The sequence below is a fragment of the Trichoplusia ni genome, chromosome 8 (genome assembly GCF_003590095.1).
Source record: "Trichoplusia ni isolate ovarian cell line Hi5 chromosome 8, tn1, whole genome shotgun sequence".
NCBI lineage: Eukaryota > Metazoa > Arthropoda > Insecta > Lepidoptera > Noctuidae > Trichoplusia > Trichoplusia ni.
In genome coordinates this window covers 433,488-455,487 of record NC_039485.1, presented here as the reverse complement: position 1 = coordinate 455,487, position 22,000 = coordinate 433,488, and the positions used below count along the sequence as shown (strand labels likewise).

Below are 22,000 nucleotides of genomic sequence, written 5' to 3'. Positions count from 1 at the left end.
AAAGGAGGTAAGAACAGTCGAAGTTTTATTAATGCCAATTGAATTTTAATAGACCTCAAGGTAATTGCCTACCTTAAGAAAGCCCTAGGCAACAATATGACTAATTACCGAAACACCACTTCAAAAGATACGACCATTTAGAGGAAATGTTTTGACAAAACCGGAGTATCATCCTAAACATCTGTTTTCTATCAAGGCACTTGTACTGTCACTTGTCTCGTAATCTTCACAGAATGAGGATTTATTGTCTAATTAAGCTTAGGCGTTCTTTAAATGGATTACGACTTCCCTCAGAATTAAACAACTGTTGTTCGAAATCGTTCTAGTTTTTTGGGCTGACGGTTGTTATTCTTATATATTTTGTAATATTTGTATTGTTATTATGTAGACGATCAATTAAAAGTTTAAACATCATATTATAAAAACAGCTTAAATAATTTGATGTTGTAATAATATTATTCAAATTGTTGGTCAAAAAGGTCATTATTCTTTTGAATAGAGTCGGTTAATTGTAGCCAATACAGTGCGGCACTATTACACGTACATATAACAATATGTCTGTAGTGTTGCGTTGTCGCCGATCCGATCGCGATATTGTACACAACTCTAATTGATGCAGATAAACAATGATGCAAGTCTATTTATAAACAATTTATAATTAATTTAAAATAAAAGTAAAGTTTTTTTTGGTAGATATTGACCTAACAACGACTTAATATAATGAAAAGTAATTTAACACGTCCCAAGAGTTTTTCGTAATTACTTCCCTCTTTCTATTTCTTGTTTATTATTTTTAGATATATACAGCTACAAATTTTTTACCTAATATTTATTTTTGCCTTGACCCATCCCGTCGAGACCTCAGGATACCTATTTATATAAAATATTCACTACATACAGCGATAAAGTCTAACCAGATCATTCAAAGACTATTTTTCTCAGACGTACAAAAATATTTTCGCCGAAAGCAAACCCTAAACGCCATATATTGCGATGATAGTAAAGCTGTCGCGCGAGCGATACAACGTAGTTATCGCACGGATGTACGACAATTTCCGAAGCATTGTGTGCCCACGTCGTACCGGTTTAGTGGAAATATTCCGGCCGAGGAAATTGTCACCGAAATTATGACTCAAGTAGAAGTTATGAGGATACCTGCTATTTATTATGGTGTTGTTACATGTGATTTTTAAATTAATTGATGCGGTAAGTATAAAACTTTTTTTTTTAATACTTATTCATTTGACAAAAAATAGGATTTATGTAAATTATGCGTCTGGTAATACACGCGAATAAACTAGCGTTACAAGGATAGCAAAATTTTTCAGTTATCTTAATAAATAAAATTAGGTATTACTTGATCAATATTCAACCGTAAAAGAAATTCAAGTTTAAACAATAAATAGAAAAATACGATCGCAGGTGTCAAACACGCAATGTCTAGACATTCCTCGGCACTCGAATGTAAATCACTCCCGTACTTTACGTGAAGAGCTGTCAGCAGCATCGTGTTAATTAAATCAGGCTCTTGAAAGGCCATTAGCAGTATGCACGCCCCTATAGAGGTGATAAATCAATGCGATTCTTAATTACTTCTGTACAGATAAAAAATACGGTATAAGTGGTTTGACATCTGTGAGTCTCTTAGAATTATTTGTAGAGCATTGTTGGCACGTCTATCACGTATGCATTCTGTAATGGTCACAAATATTGCTTGATTTTTAGATTATTGAAATTTAAATCAGGTAAAAAAATTAACGGATTCAGTACTGCACGAATAGCTGATTGTCAAACGTTTGTCTGATACACGAATCGTTGTCCTGAGTCTGGGTGTCTTAGAGCATGTGACTTGAATGTTTGTGAAAAACCCCGGGACACAAGGATTAAATTCCCTAGTGCGAGAGGCTTTTTTTAATATTATTACCTTGTATCACAAATCTTGTATTACAAATGTAATCATAATTACTTTCAATCTCGTAATTAAGCAAAATAACCGATTCACTGTCCAGTTTAATTGCTTAACAAAATTTTGTAAGTCGCATCCTATTAGAATCACCAAACTTCAATTGTTTCACAGATGTCAAAACAAATTCATGCAACCCCTGTGCCCGTATTCCAACTTATATTATATTACTGTGGAAGACAGTTCCCATCTCTGTGTTACCATCCTATAGCAACAGTTCATTAGCCTCTCTTAAACTATTGAGCATCGTGTAATGGCCTTTCAGTACTTTGACTTAATTACAACTTAGTGACAGGATAAAATAATGATTCCTGAACTTTCAGCGCTACAACATGATTTTGTTATAATAAATTATGGAGTTAACAAACTATAATTAACTTCAGTAACGATTAGTGAAAAGTATTTGTGTTTCGTTGTTGGCTTTTATGGAATTGTCGATGGAGAATTGTTTTTATGTAATGGTTTTGTGAGTTATTGCTCGTCAATGTTTTTGACGATATATTTAATTGGTCTGATAGTTTTTGAGATATCGTTGGATTCGTCTTAGATACTGCTTTTTGTTTTGTCTGACACTAGATTTTTTTGGCAATATACTTTTTACAATGGTTTGAGCTCCGATATAGAAAGTCACTTTATGTCTAAACTAGCTTTGACAACGGTTGAATTAAGTGAGTCTGGAAGCTGACTAGATAATTTGAAAAAAAGGTCACACACTCCATATTTATTGGTTCTTACTTGCGTTTTGCTTATTGGACACAAATCCTCTATTTAAATAAATTAACAAGTATGCAAGATTGATCTGAATCAGATTTTTTTTTACCTTTCTGCATGAGACCATACAGGTAACAAAACATTCGTCGGTTCCCTTCAAGAGGAAATATACAAATAGTAAAATAAAGTATTGACATGCATGGGTCACGTGTGCTTCAAATAGGTCAAGTTCAGTGTTACGCCAAACAGCTGGTGCCTGGCACTGGCTTCCAATCCGCTGTGATTGAGCCAAGGGAACTGGAACGTTTTCAAACAATCAGATTTCAATTAGTGTGGCATACTGCGCGAAATGCTTTGTCTTGTTGGTTTTCATTGGGTTGGGAATAAATTTAGGGCGTGACGTAAAAAGGTGGTTTTTATTAATGTTAAAATTACCAATTGGTAGTCTGTAAGGACATGAGTAACCATCTCAGTGCACTTTTATTTAGATAAACTCCAACATTTATAAGAGACCTGCGTTTGATTATTTATTTTTTAACTTTCAATTAAGATTTTCTTCTCATCTTGAAATCTTTCAATTCTTCTTGATCAGGAGACTTAATTGAAATTTGTATGACATAGTACATTTGCATGAAGGTTGTAAGTATATGTCGATAAATTAAGTTGAAGTGTATTTCATAGCTACACTCTAAGGTATCATTTCCACTATCTCTCTTATACGTTCTATTAACATCTTCACTCCCGATACCTTCGTTATAGTTGTGTAATTAGTAGTGTTAACTCGATTATACTCTCAGTTACTGCGAGTCGAGGTAATTACGCCAAGTCACCTTGCTGTTATAGGAATGACTTTGATTCTGTATGTTTCAAAACTGTTTACTGTATCCTTATTAGCATGGTACAGGAATCTTTACCTGTATTACTTACTTTAAGGCTTAAGTGGAAAGTCTAATGTTGTTTTTCATCACCTACGGAAACCTTAGTGACGTTATAATAAAAGTAAAATTATAAATTGTATCCCGACGTTTATATTTATTGAATACGAAGCCTAGAAACAGTAATATATTCAGATTCAGACCACACACACATCAATCAAGCAAGATTTATCTTTTACCGCGTGACCTACATTTCTTTATTACGAGCCAATTTCATAACACTGTTCCTAATAGGCTTGTGCCAAATTCTGAATAAAAACACAGCCACATATTAAGCTTTCAATAAAGATGCTTACAGACAAGCTCTCATTTCCAAGAAGAAAGTGTCGGTATCCTTTTTGTTCTAACCTATGATGTAGGTACTGTTTTTCGATGTTATTTTTTCATTTTCATTTGTTTTATTTTAATTTTAATAGAAGATCCTTGAGTCGCGGGGGTTTCTTAAACATTCAAGTCATATGCAAAAGACCCCTAGACTCGGGACAAGCAAATTCCACATTCGGATTACACAAACGCTTGTCCTGCGCAAGGATCGAACCCGCGACACGTCCCGCACAGTGAGTTTGTCCTAGTGACCTTAACCACTCGGCTGTCCGTGCAGTCAAAAGCTGCTTAAATATAATAAATAAATCAAATATCATTGTATCCCTACTAATATTATAAATGCGAAAGTATCTCTGTCTGTCTGTTATGCTTTCACGTCTAAACCACTGAACTGATTTTAATGAAATTTGGTACAGAGATAGATTTGACCTTGAGCAAGAAGATAGGATAGTTTTCATCCCGGACTTTTGAAGAGTTCTCTTTTAAACGCGATATACCCGACCTCGACGAAAGCGAAAAAGCTAGTTATCTATAAATACAGCAGAAATTAAGTTCAAAATCTTTTTAAATCATACCTTTTATCTCAAAGCTAACCCTATTACTTGTTTACCAGCTGGCGATTTTCTTTCTCGTTTAGAAGTAGTAATTGCACAATTGAATATCCTCAGCCGTAAACACGTTATCAAGTTTCACATCGAGATTGAAACTAGATTTCTTTTCGCCATATTGTGGAGGACTATTAAAAAAGAAATATATATTTCAATAAAATTGTTTGAAATGTTGTGGTATAAAATTTAATATACATACTCTTTTTTATTTTTGTGTTATCTCAAAATTAAATTACACTGGCTATTAAAATTAGTATTTCACATTGATCAGAGAAAGAAAAAATCCTACTAAAATATACATATCTTTTTCAAACTATTTCGAATTCTTTTGTTGTCCAAAAGTTCTAAGATCGTTGTAACTGGAACGGAACGTAAGTTAATGTATACAAGCCTTAAGCAGCGAATACAAAGGAATATTTGCGGGAATCAATCACGCGTGGCGATACCAAATGTAGGGCATTCGGAACATGTGTTCCGTGCTTTATATTAAGCTATTCCAAAATCTTGTAAAGGAGTTACTGGGCTGCCTTATATTAAGGACTATTCCAAAATCTAACAGAGGAGTTACTAGGCCAAGGAAATAACTTAAACGTTATGTAATTGTGTCCAAAGTAATAAATAGTATACGACTTGTTCAAAAGTTACTGAATATCATCCCATGTTTTATCAGTTTTCTTATTTTGTTTCATAACTTATTTTAAAAAAACTACAATAAAAGAAATTCAATAATTAAGTTAAGAATAGTTTATTTAAATACATGATGTGAGTCCAATTTGACTTTATACTTGACAATCGGTTGCGGCACGACCGGGACCGGGTGAACAGGCACGGCGTGTACAGCGTACCCCACGGGCACCACGTAGTACCCTTGATATTCAATGTGCTTGGGTGGTACTTCCGTGGTTGGGGGTACTTCTACATGCGGGGCGTGGTGGAAGAGGTGCGGCAGCGAGTGATACGCCGTGTGGCTGTGGAAGTCGTAGATAGGGGATGCCACCGTCAGTGCGATAGCTGCTAGCATCTGAAAGAAAGAGTTATTTTAATTCATGTTTCCCTGGTACTTTTTCCCATGGCTTTCGAAGTTTCGTTTAAACAAAGCTATAAAAAAAAACATGTTCTAGAGAAAGTGTTTAAGTAAAGTCTTTTTACTAACGTGCAACGGTATAATAGTAACAACCGTTTTTTTTTAATTTGACTCTTTATAATAGTAAAATCACAAGCATTTCTTTGATGATTATTTTTCCATGAAAATCTAAAAAACAAGCCATACCTATACTTTTTTCACGTATGCCAAGAGTTTTTAAGTATCAGTGCTTCGACCCGCTGCCCTAGACCCTCCACTAATCGTTGATATTCGGGTCTGGTATGACAGTCTGTCAGACCTGTTCTCGCAATTGATGGCCGAACTAAGCATTTTTTTTAAAACAGCAAGCAATTTGAAAAATATTTATTGACTTCGCCTACTTAAGTACAACAATTTTGAGAGAATTTGATCGTAACTTAAATGTGGACGCACTCAGATTTTTTTTATTATCTGCTATATTTTTTTATTAAGAAGACTGCTATCCGTCCATCTTTCAGCAGGCTGACATAATATACCGTAGCAGCGAGGTTACGCAACGGTTATAAATTTGATAGGTGACCAATTTATTTGCTTACTTGTGTTTGATTACCCCATTCGTACGAAACACTCAGTATCGCGAGAGACTTGCACTTGACTGATTATACAAACAATGTTTCATGATTCCAAATTAATATTTGTATTTTAATTGAACGCATTAACTTTACAAATCGTATGCAGTAATATCAATACCACCTTATTAGTGACACAGTCAATGTAATACCGTGCGGAAACAAACCTCGTGACCAGATGCATGGAAGGTTGAAAGGCTGCGATAGACAATCAAGGCATCAATAGAAAGGTCATCATAATTACGTAGAAAACATGTAATAATGTGGTAATTTGAACCAAGAACACTAATATTAAAACTTGCCAGTGGGAGTCAGAATTGTGACATTGAGGGTTTTTAAACTGCAAAAGAACTTGGTTGCCTGTCAAGTTTATGTCCGTCCTAACCATTGCTTAACCTCGATTTTTTATTACTGCATTTGCGATTTTAACTTTCTACTATTACCGTTTTTGACATACAGGCTGGTGACAGACGAACGAACAGTTTGCGTTCCGTTTTTACCCTAAAGGTATCCTCAAAAAAATGAATTCTTAAAAAAAACTACAGATGTATTAACAAATAACACTAAGCAAAAGTGTCATCCTTAAGTGTCAATGCCTGTCACTGTCACAATTAAGTGCAATATAGAGACAAACATTTACATTTAGGAATTTCAATAAATAAAGTGAGCGTGTATGTGACAGCTGTTTTGGCATGCTTGAGTACGAACTGACGAGAAAAGAGAACCAACACCTTTTTTTTAAATATGTTGTATTACGGTTTGGAAATGAACGCGATCAATTAATTGACAAGCGAACGAAACTCGGAAACTTTGCTGAGTTCAATGCTCTAATTTGCATTTCACGAACCTGGTCCTAGTTTAGATAAAAGGCACAGACAGTTTGAAACTCGATCTCAGGTAACTTCGTAGACTCTTATTCTACGCAATCACTGATTTAAACGCAACTAAATGAATAGAGTGAAAATAGTAGCTGACGCGACAAACAACATTTCGTCGACTTAATTATCCTTGGTTAGGTTAGGTATCAAAAATAAATCTTCCAAATATACACAATACGAAAACACTTTTGAGCCGATCGGAGAAGATCAATTACAAACACAACGACATGATTTTTGTATAAACAATAGAAAATAAACTTACCAGAATAATCGCTTTGTCCATCTTGTCCGTTAATATCTTCACGACTGAATCCTTAGGGCCTATTTATGTTATGTTTATCATAACATCAACAATAGCTTTCGTAATAACTGATGACAAAACCTATGATTACTGTGTAGATGTAAGATTTGCATTTACTCACTTTTTTCCTCGTATTGACTAATCTTGTTGTAGTTTCCTGAAACAAAGGGAATTGTAGTAAATATTAATTAATGACAATTAGTTTCATTGATTAATACTGACTGCAATGTTAGCCAATTAGTATAGATCCCCACGCTATCCACACCGTGTCGCGGGTTTGGTCCTCGCGTTGGACAGGCAATTGTGTGATCCATTTAATCGGCGTGTCGCGGGGGGTTTCACAAACATTTAACTCGGCATTTTTCAGTCACAAAAATCCTTAATTGTTTTAAAAATATATATTTTACTAGCTGACCTAGCAAACGAATTGTCATGGCAAATGTTTTGCCGAATTTTTTTTTTTTTAGTTGTATATATTTTAAATGCCACATTATAAAAAAAAAAAACAAACAATTTCGTCCAAAAAATATAATATTTTTTTTTAGTGTACGCAACCCTTATCACTTAGGGGTATGAAAAATAGATGTTAGACGATTCTCAGACCTACTGAATACGCATATAAAATTTGGTAAAAATCGGTTAAGCCGTTTCGGAGGAGTACGGTAACTAACATCGTGATACGGGAATTTCATATATTAGATGATCAATTAGTTGCTACACATTTAATATTACAAACCTTTAATATAATTCATGATCGTCCTTTATCATAATATTTTCGTCAATTTATAAACGTTCATCACGGTCGAAATATTTTTGTTTTGTTTAGAGAATACACGATGATTTTCTGCGTGTTTTTGTATGATAATATCTTTTCCGTGTCAGTGAGCGCATAAACGATGGGAATTCGATTGTATACCATAACGAGTTTCTGGTCCAAGGTTAAGGGAAACAAAAATAACTTAAAGAACGGGACACATGGAATTGTTTTGGTGTTGACAAAAAAATACCTTGATACGCAAGTCTCTTTGTATGGAAAAACTCTAACAAAATTCTGTTTAGGTAGATCTTCTTTGTGGGCTTTTCCTAAACTTCTTTAGCCTTGGCTATCCTAATATATTGCCAGACTAAGCAAAGCTCAAAACCTGAATTACATTGAAATCAGCTGACCATTAAGGAAACATATTGATTAACATAAACACCGAAACCCAACGATAAATTGTTTCCAATAAAAATAATTTAAAATGTAATATTAATTAATATCCATGTATCATACTCAGCACAGTTAATTTGCGTCAAATGCGTATTACGTCCTAACCTGTGCACTAATGTAAAGTTATGTCCTGCTACATAAAGTCAATGTCAATCTAATAAGGTTGTTGTAACGCGGTCACGATCGATTTACTTAACATTGGATCATTAATGTACTTATCAACTAGTGCATGTTATATTTTTATTCGATTTTGCAATAGAAATTGTATGTGGTTTGACAAGGCGTTTACTTGTACTAAGTCTACGATGATTGGATTAGTTAAAGGTACGTTTATAGGTGTTTAATCGTTAGTGGAATACCAACTGACATACCAAAAATCTGGGGATTTACTTCTATTATAAATGATACGAGGAATTAAAGCGGTTCATTTTAATTTACTTTTAAAAATCTCTTCAAATAGTAGAAAAAAAGAACATAAAAGAAAACATGTAGGATCTATTTAATAAAGTTACTTCTGAATTTCGAGTTGATGGTACTATTCTTAACTAAATATTTTCTTACTAAACTTGGTCTAGAGATTAGGCTTGCGATGAAATACTTTTGATGAAAATTTGAAGACTTCCGCACATATTAAAAGATAGGGTTTAGTTTAAAGCAGCCCTATTCTTAAACAATTACGTCTTTTTAAGATCGCACGACATTAAGCGGCCTTTGATGACAGATCACGGCCGATCCGTACGAGACGCGGCAGTAATGACTATTTTTATCCATATAAGATTCTATTCAGCAAAGATAAACTACCGTATAGAATATAACTTGACCTGGCTGTGTCATTTCAACAAAGCATCTATTGATGGAATCTTTTACCTATTTATATCTAGTATAAATTGACAAATAAAATTTAGATTTCCGATTTTTCGTACGACATTAACAATTTATATTGGTATCTTGAATGTCAGTAATGTGACTTATCCACAGTAAATTATTGTTCTCTAATGGTAAGGAAAGTGGTGAAAAAAATATACTGAAATATACTATTGATCAGTATTTACATAATATTTTATTTTCGCCTCACGACAGTTGTAGTAAGAAATTATTTCCTTTTCAAAGTATTATTAACTATTCAATATTAAGTACTTCTATTTTAAAAGTCGAAAAGTGTTATTTCCCCACCAATATTATAATATCACGGTTTACATTCAATTTAGGTCAGCTGACTTGTCGAGACAAGTCTATTGTTTTTGTTGGAGACAGGATTAATCTTGTGACTGACGATTTTGGTGACACGAGAGATAAAAGTTTTTGTGCGACTTCTTGTTCGACGTAATACTTAGGGCGGTAAGGGTTGCTTTTACATTTAATATTATTATCTTGTTCAGAGATTGTCGTGCTGGAAGACTACCTATTGCTGAAGACTTTAAGTTCTTTTTCGAGAATTTTTTGTTTGCTTTCACGCGTCTTCGTGTCGCACGACTAGTGTTTTATTTATGTAAATGTTAAGGTTTAAGCTTCCTCTTAAAATAATAATTATTATATTTAATTACTTTACTTCATATATAAGGCATTTTTTCTCAAACTAAGCACAATTGGTATAATGAGTGCTAGACAACCGATAAAAGTATATATCTTTTAAGAATACATACTTATAATGGACATTTAACACCCAAACACAGAACAAAATAAATTAAAGTGCTCATCACACATCAGCATATTATCATTGTCATGGTTGGAAATCGACCCCACACCCTCTGATATTGCAGTCAGAGCGACTAACTAACGGGTCATACCTATATTGATATTATACCAGAAAATTTTATTCAAGTATTTTGAACATGTTCTATGTGTGTGTGAAACCATAGATAATAATTATATGTATTGTCTTCGTTTATTTGCTTTTTCTATATAATCACCGTATGACTCAAATTATTTTGATAATAAAAATATTGATTGGACAAACAATAATAAAATTGATTTAAATAAATCAATAGTTCTCCGAAGGTCAAGGTCATATCGAGAACCTATTATCTCTTTAAGTCATATGCTAATTCCCCGTGCACGCATACTATCTGCATACATTATGAGTGAAGCCTTAACATATATAATTATATATTATGTTTCATGAGCTCGTATTGAGAAGTTTAAAAGCTTATTGTTTCTAAATGTTATTATCATTTAAAAGACTTTTAAAGTCTAATAGTGCTTTGGTAAAGATCTTTATAATTGTAATCTTTGAATTTAAAAGAGATAGTTAGTTTTTGTGTTGTTTCATTTTCATTTTTTTAAATTTAAATGCGGTTTACTCTTGCATATTTAGCCCGACTATTATGGAATCCGAAAATTAAAAATACTCATTGAATACTAAATAACATTTTCTTAAGTGTTCAACGAAGAAACATTATATTTGAAATGTAACATTTGTGATCTTCTTTCACTAAATAGGGTCAAAGGTTACAAAATGTTATGTAAAAAAAATTTCTTCATTCCACTGAAAAAAGCCCAGCACTCATAAATCCGCTCCAGTAAATTTGAATTAAAAATAAACACGAAATCTCTATAAACCTCTATATTTTGCAAATATGTTAAGTAACATAAACATAAAAGATACATTTATTTAATATTAAATAGTCTGGCACAAATATAAAAAGTATTTCAGTAAATAAATGATATTATTTTCATTCGAATCTTTTTTCTCTATGAAGAGGCATTAATATCACTCGGCCATCATATTTGGTCAATTGTGCGTAATATGATAATGCAAGCCACTTAGGTATTAGTAAATAATTTTATACACTGCTCTTTGCGCAGACTTTGTAAAGTTGCCAACACACAAAGATAATAAATAAAAAGTAATCTATTGGTGAACGCATTACATATTTACTTTTTAAACTGGCTTGACAATTTGGCCCCAATGTTTGTACCAACGTTGGACAAACGCATAGAATGTTCACGAACCTTGTTGTGTGTCAAGTTCTGATGTTGGGATCAAACTTAAGGATTAACCAACTTTAGGGTTTTGGCTGAGTTGTCACGTCGAATACAGAGGTACTAGTATCGTTTATCAAAACATTCACCAATAGATTTCTTAGCAAATGAGCTTAAACAATCAGTCCTTTAACGTAAACAAACATTGTCATAATATCAACAGCATTATTCACTTTATTAAAACAAATATGACGAATGGAACCCCGGTAGAAAAGCTCGCGTGTGCGCAAAAGCCACAGGATGTGAGATTAACGGCGCGTGCGCAACGATAGGCGCGTGGTAGACAGAAGGCAGGTGGTATCCAAACGAGGGGTACACCACTATCGGCGCCGGCGCAGCCTGGACCGCTGCCAGGAGCAATAGGATTGTTATCTGAAAAAAAAAAACAAATTTATATCAATCATTCTAATAACGCGAAGTTTATTTTTAAAATGGATAAGATTTGCAGTTGCTTTATGTATAGATTCGATTCTGAACCTATCATCTAGCTAAGAAAAGCACTACGCTCAAAATCTATCATTTTATACGATTCTTTTTTATTAAATGTTTGAAAATTCAACTCAAGCAAAGTTTACAAATGCGGACAACATCACATACAATTGTTCTGAACCCAAAGTAAGTTGCTCAAGCACTTGTGTTATGGTATTCAGATACAACGAAGGTACCACAAACACCCAGACCCGAGGCAATGAAGAAATGTGAATTTTTACATTGACCCGACCGGGGATCGAACCCGGGACCTCAGAGCTAGCGACACCTTGAAACCGGTGCGTACGCCACTCGACCACGGAGGTCGTCATAACAATGTTTTTTTCTCACAGTAGTAGTTAGTAGTAGTTATCCACTAATGCATTTGAAACCCAACAACCATTGCGGCAGTATTAACTGTGACAATTTCAACTGACTAACTATCACGGTTCCTGAGGTACAGCCCGGTTAAAGACGGATGGACAGCCAGCGGAGCCTCAGTAACAGGGTTCCGTTTTTACCCCTTAAGCACCGAACCCTAAAAAAGCAGTAGCTTTCAGAATTTACCTCCAAAAACGAGTAATTAAAAAATAACAGCTCAAGAGCGAGGTGCTCATGTCCGTGGAAATATGTTGTAATTTCAATTACAAGGGTTCTTAATTATATGCAAAATGTTGAGGGGTGCCGCTGTAGCTATACAATGGATGTGGTTGGATGGAATAGTGGAAGTATCTATGTTCCGTTACCTTAGTTAACTTAAAATGTGGTAAACGTTGACAACTGTGAACCGTTTAATAATATTGTGTAATGCCTAAGTTTTTTTTAGATGCAGCTCCTTGTATCTTGCTATTTAATGATTTGTAGTAAAACTTATAAATAACGTCATAGTCACGTAACTAGCAAGCTAAGTTTTCGATAAACTACAAAAACGTTCCGAAAACTCTCCCCACTTTCCTTCCACTCCTAAACATAATAAATCACTGTTATCACCAAAGTACTCACCAAGCGATACATTTTCGTCAAAATATCCGGATTGCGGTAACTTTGGTCGTCGACTGCCCTATCCGTGCCTGCCCCATCAATTTATATGAGCGTGATGTTAATTTCACCAAGTCCTTTTACTGTATATAGACAGGAATGTGCCTAATATGTCCACTCGGATACCTAACAGGCATGTGGCATTCGACACGTACACATTTTGTAAATATTCGCTTAGGATATTAACCCGAAGATGCCGCAAAAATGGTCCCGAAAATAAATTCATTCGTTCAGTATTATTTCTTATTCTTTTATTGTAGGAAAGTATTAATATGTTAGTAAATTCTTTGGATCAAAAGATGCAAAAATATATTTTTCTAAAAAAAAAAATAGTCTTTCATAATTATAAATAGCTCTCAGTTAATTCCAATTAAGGGTTTTTGTTTTTATTTTTTTATTTTCTTAGCTGTAATCAATACCATATAAAACGTATCGTACTGTCGCTTCATAAAATTTTAACAGTGTAAGCGCCGTGCGTTTTTCGCATAGCTAAATTACACAGAGTAGAATATGCTACAGGGACTTAACTCATAAATATTCTTGAAGCGGTATGACATTTTGCAATGGAAACTTAGATATACGTCTATATTGAGTGCTTCTTGAGTATTTTATTACAAAAAAATATGCCATAAAACCAAATCTGGTGAAACTAGAAGCTGTCACTTAGGCAACTCAGTTAAAAGTTGAGCAAAGGTAAAATTTGGACTTTAAATGTAATATATAAAAGTCTCGTGTCACGGTGTAATTGAACTCCTCTAAAACGGTAAGAGCAATTCTCAAGAATTTAAAATTTTGTGAGCAGGTCAGAATCGGACAACATGTATTTTTCATACACCAGTGTTTATTTTCATTTTCGTATATTGTTTTGTTTTCCCTCGGCAAAACAGCGTCTGCTGGGTCAGCTATTAAGTGGTTTAAACATATAAATCACGGCAATTTTGTTAATTTTAACTCTTATTCTATTTTTTCCGCAAGCTCTGAACCGACGACAAACCTACACAAATAATTAATTCCGAGTACCATCACACTCGCGGCTCCGCGATGCTCCGAAGCCGTGACCACTCCAAACAAGGCATCCTGTCATCAGTACATTTACTCTCGTTTGTTGACCACTTGATGCATTGCTGACTTACTTCGTATTTATTGACGTTTTTTCCTTGAGTTGCGTAAAATGCAAGTTTGTAATCTTTGGATAATTGGCTCGGGCTGGTTTTAATTGGCCATTCTCTTGTGCTGTCTTGAAGTTGACAAATTGTGTCGATTCGTTGATTTCAGCTATACTCCAATTCAGAGTCATGTCTCTGAATTAGAGTATATGTTACCATGATAAATAAACTTTATTTGGTTCTCATCATCAATCATTTTTTTTCTAAGAAATCAACGAAATTATTAATAAATACTATTATCAGATGCTCCAATACTTATTTAGACTTTAAAATCCCCATTGTTTGGCAAATCCCTTTTCCTACAGAAAAGCTAGTTTAATAATAATATTCACATCGAAAGTCAATCATTTTCCATCAGTCTTCATCAAAATTATCCAAAATACACCATTACATTTTCATCTAATTGGACCGGCTCGGTATCATCCAATTACTATTTCGAATATCTGAATTTTGAACTCGATCGTCCGAAGAGATAGCGCGCTCGAATGGAAACAAATCAACTTGAATCAATATTTTATTAATAAACTGAAGTAGAATTAAGGCTAATCCGGGATTTATGATCCGGGTTTACAAATGTATCAAATTGCTTGTTTGAGTAATCCGATTTTTTTTTTTATTAGTTCTTTTGAACTTGTTTTGAAACTGTTGATGACGTCGATTGAAAATGAAAAAAAAATTGAAGACATTAATATTGAAATTGAAAATAAAAATAATTTGTACCGCTGCCGCGCTGGGAAGGAATTGAATTAAATTGATAGAGCATACATAAGCTCCACAAAGTTCATATTTTCAGAGCATTTAGTGCATTAACAGTTTTGTAAAATATTATAAGTTATATAAAATGAAGTTTATGAAATCTTTTCTTGTTTGAGTATATCATTATATTAAATACATAATTTCGCAAGAGATGATACAGTAAAGTAAAAAAAAGACACCATAAAACGCGCCCCTTAGTACATTGGACCTTCGAGAAACTCGACGACCTTCATAATCGTAGTAACACTTAATCCTGTTATTGTCCAAAACTCGAATTACGATAACAGGTCAACTGTTTTACATTTGTAATTAGATCCACTATGACCTTGTCAGATCTGTCACAGTTAAACGGAAATTGAACGTCTGTTTGTCCATATGTTTAATTAGATATAATAATATATAAACTTTTTGATCTTTCTTATATTCTGCTGGGCATAGGCTTCTTCCCGTATAAGGGATGTTTGAGCATTGATCACCACGCTAGCTTCCTGCGGTTTGGCGATTTCAGATTCCAATTTTTGGAATCCAAGTTTGTCAGTGGTGTCTAAGAATAATTTAGTCACATTTCCTATCTTACTCAGATAGGAAATGTCGACCCTCAATTATAATGTCGAAAGCGTTCTCAAAAAGACATGCAAAAAGTGACGATATATCCTACTTTCAGAATAATGGATTTCATAACAATTCGTTTATCCACAAATTCTTACAAAACTTCGTAAAATTATGAAGTGTATAATTAAAAAGATTAGTCAAAACCGAAGACCACACAATCTGATGTTACTCTGAATCCTGTAACATCGCGTAATTCAATGTAATCACAATTAATACGGTATAATTTAACCATTAACGACCACACTAATTGCACGTCACCCGAAACCGACAGTTACATGAACTTTTAAACGGGTTGTCATTATAACTAGCCGACCATATGGTAATTGCAATATTACGAAATCAACTCACCAGGGTATTATAATTACCAGCCAGTAACTATGACCCTATTATATCCATTTCATTTGCATTAGGTGTAGAAGTAACGAAAGCAAGCAGGCTATTTCAGATTAATTGATTATCCAGGCTAATCTCTTACTTGAAGTAGTTTTTAAGGATGGGTCATATCTAAACATCTGCTTTTTCTTTTCGTTCAGTAGATATTATATAACCTGGTGTTAAAGTTTCAGGCAAGTATAAGTTCTGCACGATCTTTTCATTTACATTTTTTGGCAAATGATAAGTAGTTACTATGTAACGACATAATTGTAACATGAATTCGTAAGACGTTGATGCGCGAAGTGATTCGAACCTACGACCTTGTACTTGTAAGTCCAACGGTTATACCACTCGTCTATAATTTAAGAAAGTCTCCTTTATATCTTATTTAAGAAAGTAAAACACATTGGTGTAACTTGTTTGAACCCAAATCCTTGTGAGTATGAATCCGGTTCAATTGCTGGGCTACAACAAATTTTACAAATATTTATAAGATTGTCAAAAGTAAGTAGAAGACAATTTAAATAAAAAAATGCTCTCATTATTTTAATAACGAGACTTCACTATAAGCCTTTTTTGCGATATTCTCAAATACAATACAAAAGTTATTAAGAATAGTTGAAAATCTTTTAGAGGTCAGCAGTTCAGGGGTTAAAATACAACCTTAATATCTGTTTGACTGATATGTCTTTATGAATATATCGTGTTACACTCTAATATTGTCTTGAAATATTTAGAAGTTGAGATCTTATAGAGTGGGGGTAATAAAACCAAGAATTTGTAAAAAAATAAGATTTTATTAAATTAACCCTTCATAGAAGGATATAAATTAGTGGTGGACAGCGATGAGGGGGACGGACTTGACGACATGACCGTGGTGGACGACGGAGCTGGAGGAGTGGGTCACGGCGGAGGGAGCGGTCTTCACGATGAGGGGAGCGGCGTGAACGACGGGGGCGGCGTGGACGGCGTGTACGACGGGGGCGGCGTGGACGGTGTGCACCACGGGGGCGGCGTGCACGGCGTGGACCACGGGAGCGGCGTGAACGGTCTTAACAACCACAGGGGAAGCAGCAACCACCGGGGTGTGGACGGCGTGTACGGCGTGCACGGGGGAGCCATGGTTCACGACCTGGCTGGACTTGGTGATGGTGGTCTTGGAGCCCACTACTGGGACAGCGTGGACGACCGGGGTGTGCACGGCCACGACGGCGGGCTGGTGGGCAACCAGGAGGCCGGGGGCGGCGGCGGCGCAAGCCAGGAGGGCGGTGAAAGCGACCTGTAGAAAAGATAAATTATGAGACTGATATACAAAACAAATAAGATTGTATACTAAATATTTTAAAAAATATTAGAAATATTGAATCACAAAAAATATAATTATTCCATTTTCCACTGACTAATAATTTTCAATTTCACTTAAACTGTAAATTCGTTTTTTTACACAACACTTGAATTTAAAATGAAAAAATAAAACCACGAAATCACAAAATCGAACAAAACTTTTGTTCACTGAAAACCCATAAAAGCTTCACTTACAATGGTCTGCATGGTTATTGAAGGTTTTAAAATTGTTGTTTTTCGAAGGTAGATGATTGCCGACTGAAGTGTCGAAGTTATCTAACGAAATGCTGTTCCACCGGGCCTTATATACCGGCCTGCCGAAATCTGACAATGAGTGCGCAATGAACTTGAAACTGTATAAATTAAACAAGCTTCGGAAGCGGAGAGAGGCGTACGAAGATATTGTAGTAGGCGCACTATGAATGGGATTGTATGGAAAGAAACCAGTTGTTGGTGTATTGTTAGGGCACGCCCGTGGTTGTAAGGTATGGTGATGTAATTTGTAGTATGTCTAACCATGAAGCAAAACTTCAAACTTGCGAACTGGTGATATACAACCTCTTTGTAATCAATCGGAGCCCTATACTGTTGCACCCTCTGTTACAGAGAGGACGGTAATTTTTGAGTGCTAAATAACTTTATCAGTATGAATCAATACTTAATTAAAACCTTTTGGAAAGCTTCGCAGTTTTATAACATGAAAGTGGTTACATAGGTTTTATTTTTTAAACTACAATCATAATTTTAACATCTATCGTAGAATGACAAAATAATTAATGAAAATTGTAAGCTAGAATCTAAAACTTTTCATACAGAATCCATAAGCTTACTACTTTTTGCAGTTCAAGCTTTGGGTAAAATCACATGAAGTTACAAAACGCGAACCTACCAAACTGTGCACTTAAATGCCATATCCATCTTTCCTTGGGCCCACTGGTGGCCCCATCAAACTTGTCAAGATTAATGAATGCAACAAACACGTACGTCGCTTGTATTTAGGTTGATGCCAAGTTCATATCTTCAAGGACTTATGTAATGCGGTTCGGTTTTAGCAATGTCAGCTGGTATCGCCAGATAAATGTTGTTTATCTGGGTCTTTGTGTCAGCAATTTGTTCAGATGTACGAGCTTGATGCAAACTCATTGATCAAATACGAAACAGAGGATTTCGAAAAATATTCAGATGAGGTAGCTTCATGTACCGTACCGTATTCGCTCGGATCTAAGTGCTTTTCATAGAAAAAATGCTTCTCGAAAGTGTAACATTTGGGTGTACAAAATTCCTTCAATGTTATATTAATCGAAACAATATTCAAGAAAATAGGAAATTGACAGCTTAAATAACATCTGAAAGTTAGTCACTAAACTAGTTAACTTCATTACTCTGTCCAAAACCCATGCATTAAATTACCTCAGTGTATACTTATGTCACCTGAAGCATCGCAAGAACTTTAATTGCGCCATTTAAAGAACTTAAGACCATAATTTCTGTGACGATTTAATCAGAATTTATTGTTATGTCATTGTAAGTAGTACGAGTATAACACACTGTTGCGATTGGAAGTCCATCAACCGGTTTCCGAGTTATAAATGGGTACAGTATGAAATACTTAATTTCTACGTATTAACTGATTTATTACATAAATATCAGTGAAGTTGAGGTTTATAAACATACCAATGGCAATTTATATTAATCTGGGCCAGGATGGGGAGTCATAGAAAGACTTGGAGGAGGCCGTTGTCCAGCAGAGGGACATAACGGTCTAGATAAAAAAGCATTCTTAATAATTCCTTAACACATGCCGAAAGAACATATTATTGAAACTGTAATTGACAACCTGCGGTGCGCAAGCGTGGCGATCATTGGTGGTCTTACGAGAGAAGAAGCTCTTGTTTCCTGTATCACATTGAAATTCATGCAAAAAGCCATTCTCTACTTATATCATACATGTAGGTAATGCAAACAAAATGCAGGATTGTTTCCATGGTATATATAATATGGCAATATAATATAAACCAAAAAAAGGTAACCCGTGTTTCAAGATACCTTTGAAAATATGTCAATAATCTTAGCACGTGTCCTCGTATATTAGTGCCTGCCATTTTCAACAAGGAGCGAATACTTCAAATTGAATATTGATCCTCGTAAAAATCTCAAACCTACATTTCTTACATTTTCCGTAGAAATATTATGATCCAGGAGACTGCGTCCGTAAACCTCCTTTCCTAGCTTTATGGTGAGGTAACTTCATAAACCTTTCATAACATCTCAGATTTTTGTAGGGCACCTTATTTTTTATTCCCACCCAGAACCAGCAACACGTGTATCTTATTGTAGTCCATAATAAAGTCTAATAAAATACAATCGTGGTCTCCATGACAATATTGGGTTGTTCAATTTTGTCGTTAATAAAGGATAAAGGGAAATAAACCTTCTCAAAAAAAAAATCTGGTAAGGTTTTTATCAATTTTTAATAAATTAACTTAACGAAGATACGAGTTTAATCGCTGGGTAATAAACATAAAGTTATACATAACACATTAATTCTCCATATGCTGACAACTGACTTATACAATACCAATTAATAAGTTTAAAGGTGTTAAAAGTTAAGTAGCCGTTTAATTACTATCCAAATGTCACTGGTTTAAGTAATGGGTCGTCGAATGGAATGAGATTAATGAACTTCAAATTATCGGATTGAGTCCACCGGGGTATCTGAACTTATCAATATTATTATGTACAAGTGTTAAATAACAGAGAAAACAACATGAACTTATAAACTTTTAGTTTTATTTGACTAATTTCATTGGAATTTCCAAAAAATAGAGCTAATATCCGGACAAGAACTTTTTAACGGTGTTCATGAAACAATTAAGTTTTTTTTGGAGATTACTCTATATATTATATTCTTAAAAAGGGCTCAAAAGATACCTGGAGCTTTGATTGTGATTTATAATTTTATCCTGTCTAACAAAACAAATATCTAAGTCCCATACAGAACTACAAAACTGCATCCGAAATAAAGCAATTTGAGCAAAGACAAGTGTTACGTCTTGACGTCTAGTTTGATTCATCACAATAAATTGGTGCGGATTAAACAGATACATTGAGCTTTGGAAAGAACCATGAGCAGTAAATCAAGCAAGTCTAGACGAATGCTGTTATGCTGTAAATTTAATAAGACGTCATAATTTTTACTTTCTTTGTTCACTTCTGTTAATACCTTTGTATTCTACATCAGCGCATCATTTTCTTCCATTTTTAATCCGAATACAATTAGGAAGTTGATTAAATGTATTTCGATTCAATATTTGATGGTAAAAGGGAGGTCGGCTTTTAAAACCTTGAGATTTAATAAGTTTTTAAAATATCGTTTCGCGATATTTGTACTATCACGGAAATTAAGAGATGAGATGATAAGGTCCGATTTGCATGCGGAAATAGAAGTACCGTTGACTTGATTCCGTGGGTTTCGTGATGACGCGAAATTGTTGTTCGTACTTTTATAAGGTTGTATTGCAGTAGCTGTTTGTAGATTAAAGTTGTCACGTTGCCTCGTGGACGGAGTTCCAAACTCTTTAGACTTAGATAGGATGTTACGTCTTAACATAACTTAAGGAACGTGTATTTTTGTTTAATACGTTACACAGTTTGCCTTCCGCTACCGAATTTAATTGCCAACACTATTAGTCATTCATCTAAAACCTGTATCGAATCCACTATCTTTTATAGCTTATTCAAGGTTTCTCAAACATCAAATTAATAATGAATGCATAATTCGATAATTACTTTTACCGACAACCGGAATATATCTGTGAATATAAAATCAATATGGTTTTTGTGCGTACGTTTCAAGGGAGCTTTAAAACCAAGGTTGTTTCGCGTTTTTAACTAATTTGAGGTCGATACACAATTTTGGTTTTAGTTTCGGTGATGAACACGAAATTATCATTAGTGAAGCTTTATTTTGTTAATTACGTCTTTTATTTGTTTGCGGTATATCGCTGTGAGAAAAAAGAACTTAAACATAGGTGTTATGTAATGGTATTTAAATGTCTTTTCGCTTTCAATCACTTCATAAGGATAAATAACATTGAGTGGGCTGTTGGTCTAGTAGTTAGAGTCTGCTATACCGGAGGACGTGGGTTCGATTCCCACCCTGGACAAATGTTTGAGTAATTAGTACGATATTTTTTTCTGGATTTGATTTAATTTATGAGATTGTTTATCAGCTTTTTAGTTCTTATATTAGAAGCTTTGCTTTGTTCAAGACTGGATGGCGTTGTGTGAAAGTTGTGGAATAGTATAAGAGGATACTCTACATTTTCATTCATTATTTGCCTGTTCTACGAACTTTATACATTAAGCACTTCAAAAACTCAATATTGTGGTGATTCTAACAAAATAAATTCATCTTTGATGGGTACTTTGAATAAAGTATTGATGTTATTTCCTTGAACGTTGGCCCGCGCCCAACTGTCGTTAAATATTACTTCCTGCTATACAAAATGTTACCTATTATATGGCATACTTATCCCATAACTACCTATTACTGACGCAATATATACAAAATATTGCAGTTTTACAAACAAATGGTGATAAGGACACGCAATTGCGCAGTGGGTTTGGATGAAACT

The 22,000-nt window shown here is 34.5% G+C and overlaps 2 protein-coding genes across 2 annotated transcripts in view; one reads left to right on the top strand and one right to left on the bottom strand.

The window, feature by feature from the left end:
• The window catches only part of LOC113496432 (neuropeptide SIFamide receptor-like), a 63,860-nt gene that overhangs the window by 9,822 nt on the left and 32,038 nt on the right, over positions 1–22,000 (top strand). The window lies entirely within an intron of this gene.
• LOC113496435 (pupal cuticle protein C1B-like) lies at positions 16,849–17,670 on the bottom strand. Its single transcript, XM_026875644.1, has 2 exons — positions 17,559–17,670; positions 16,849–17,298 (listed from the first exon to the last, which is right to left on the bottom strand). The coding sequence occupies exons 1-2, from the start codon at positions 17,568–17,570 to the stop codon at positions 16,849–16,851; spliced, it is 462 nt and encodes a 153-aa protein (XP_026731445.1). The 5' UTR covers positions 17,571–17,670.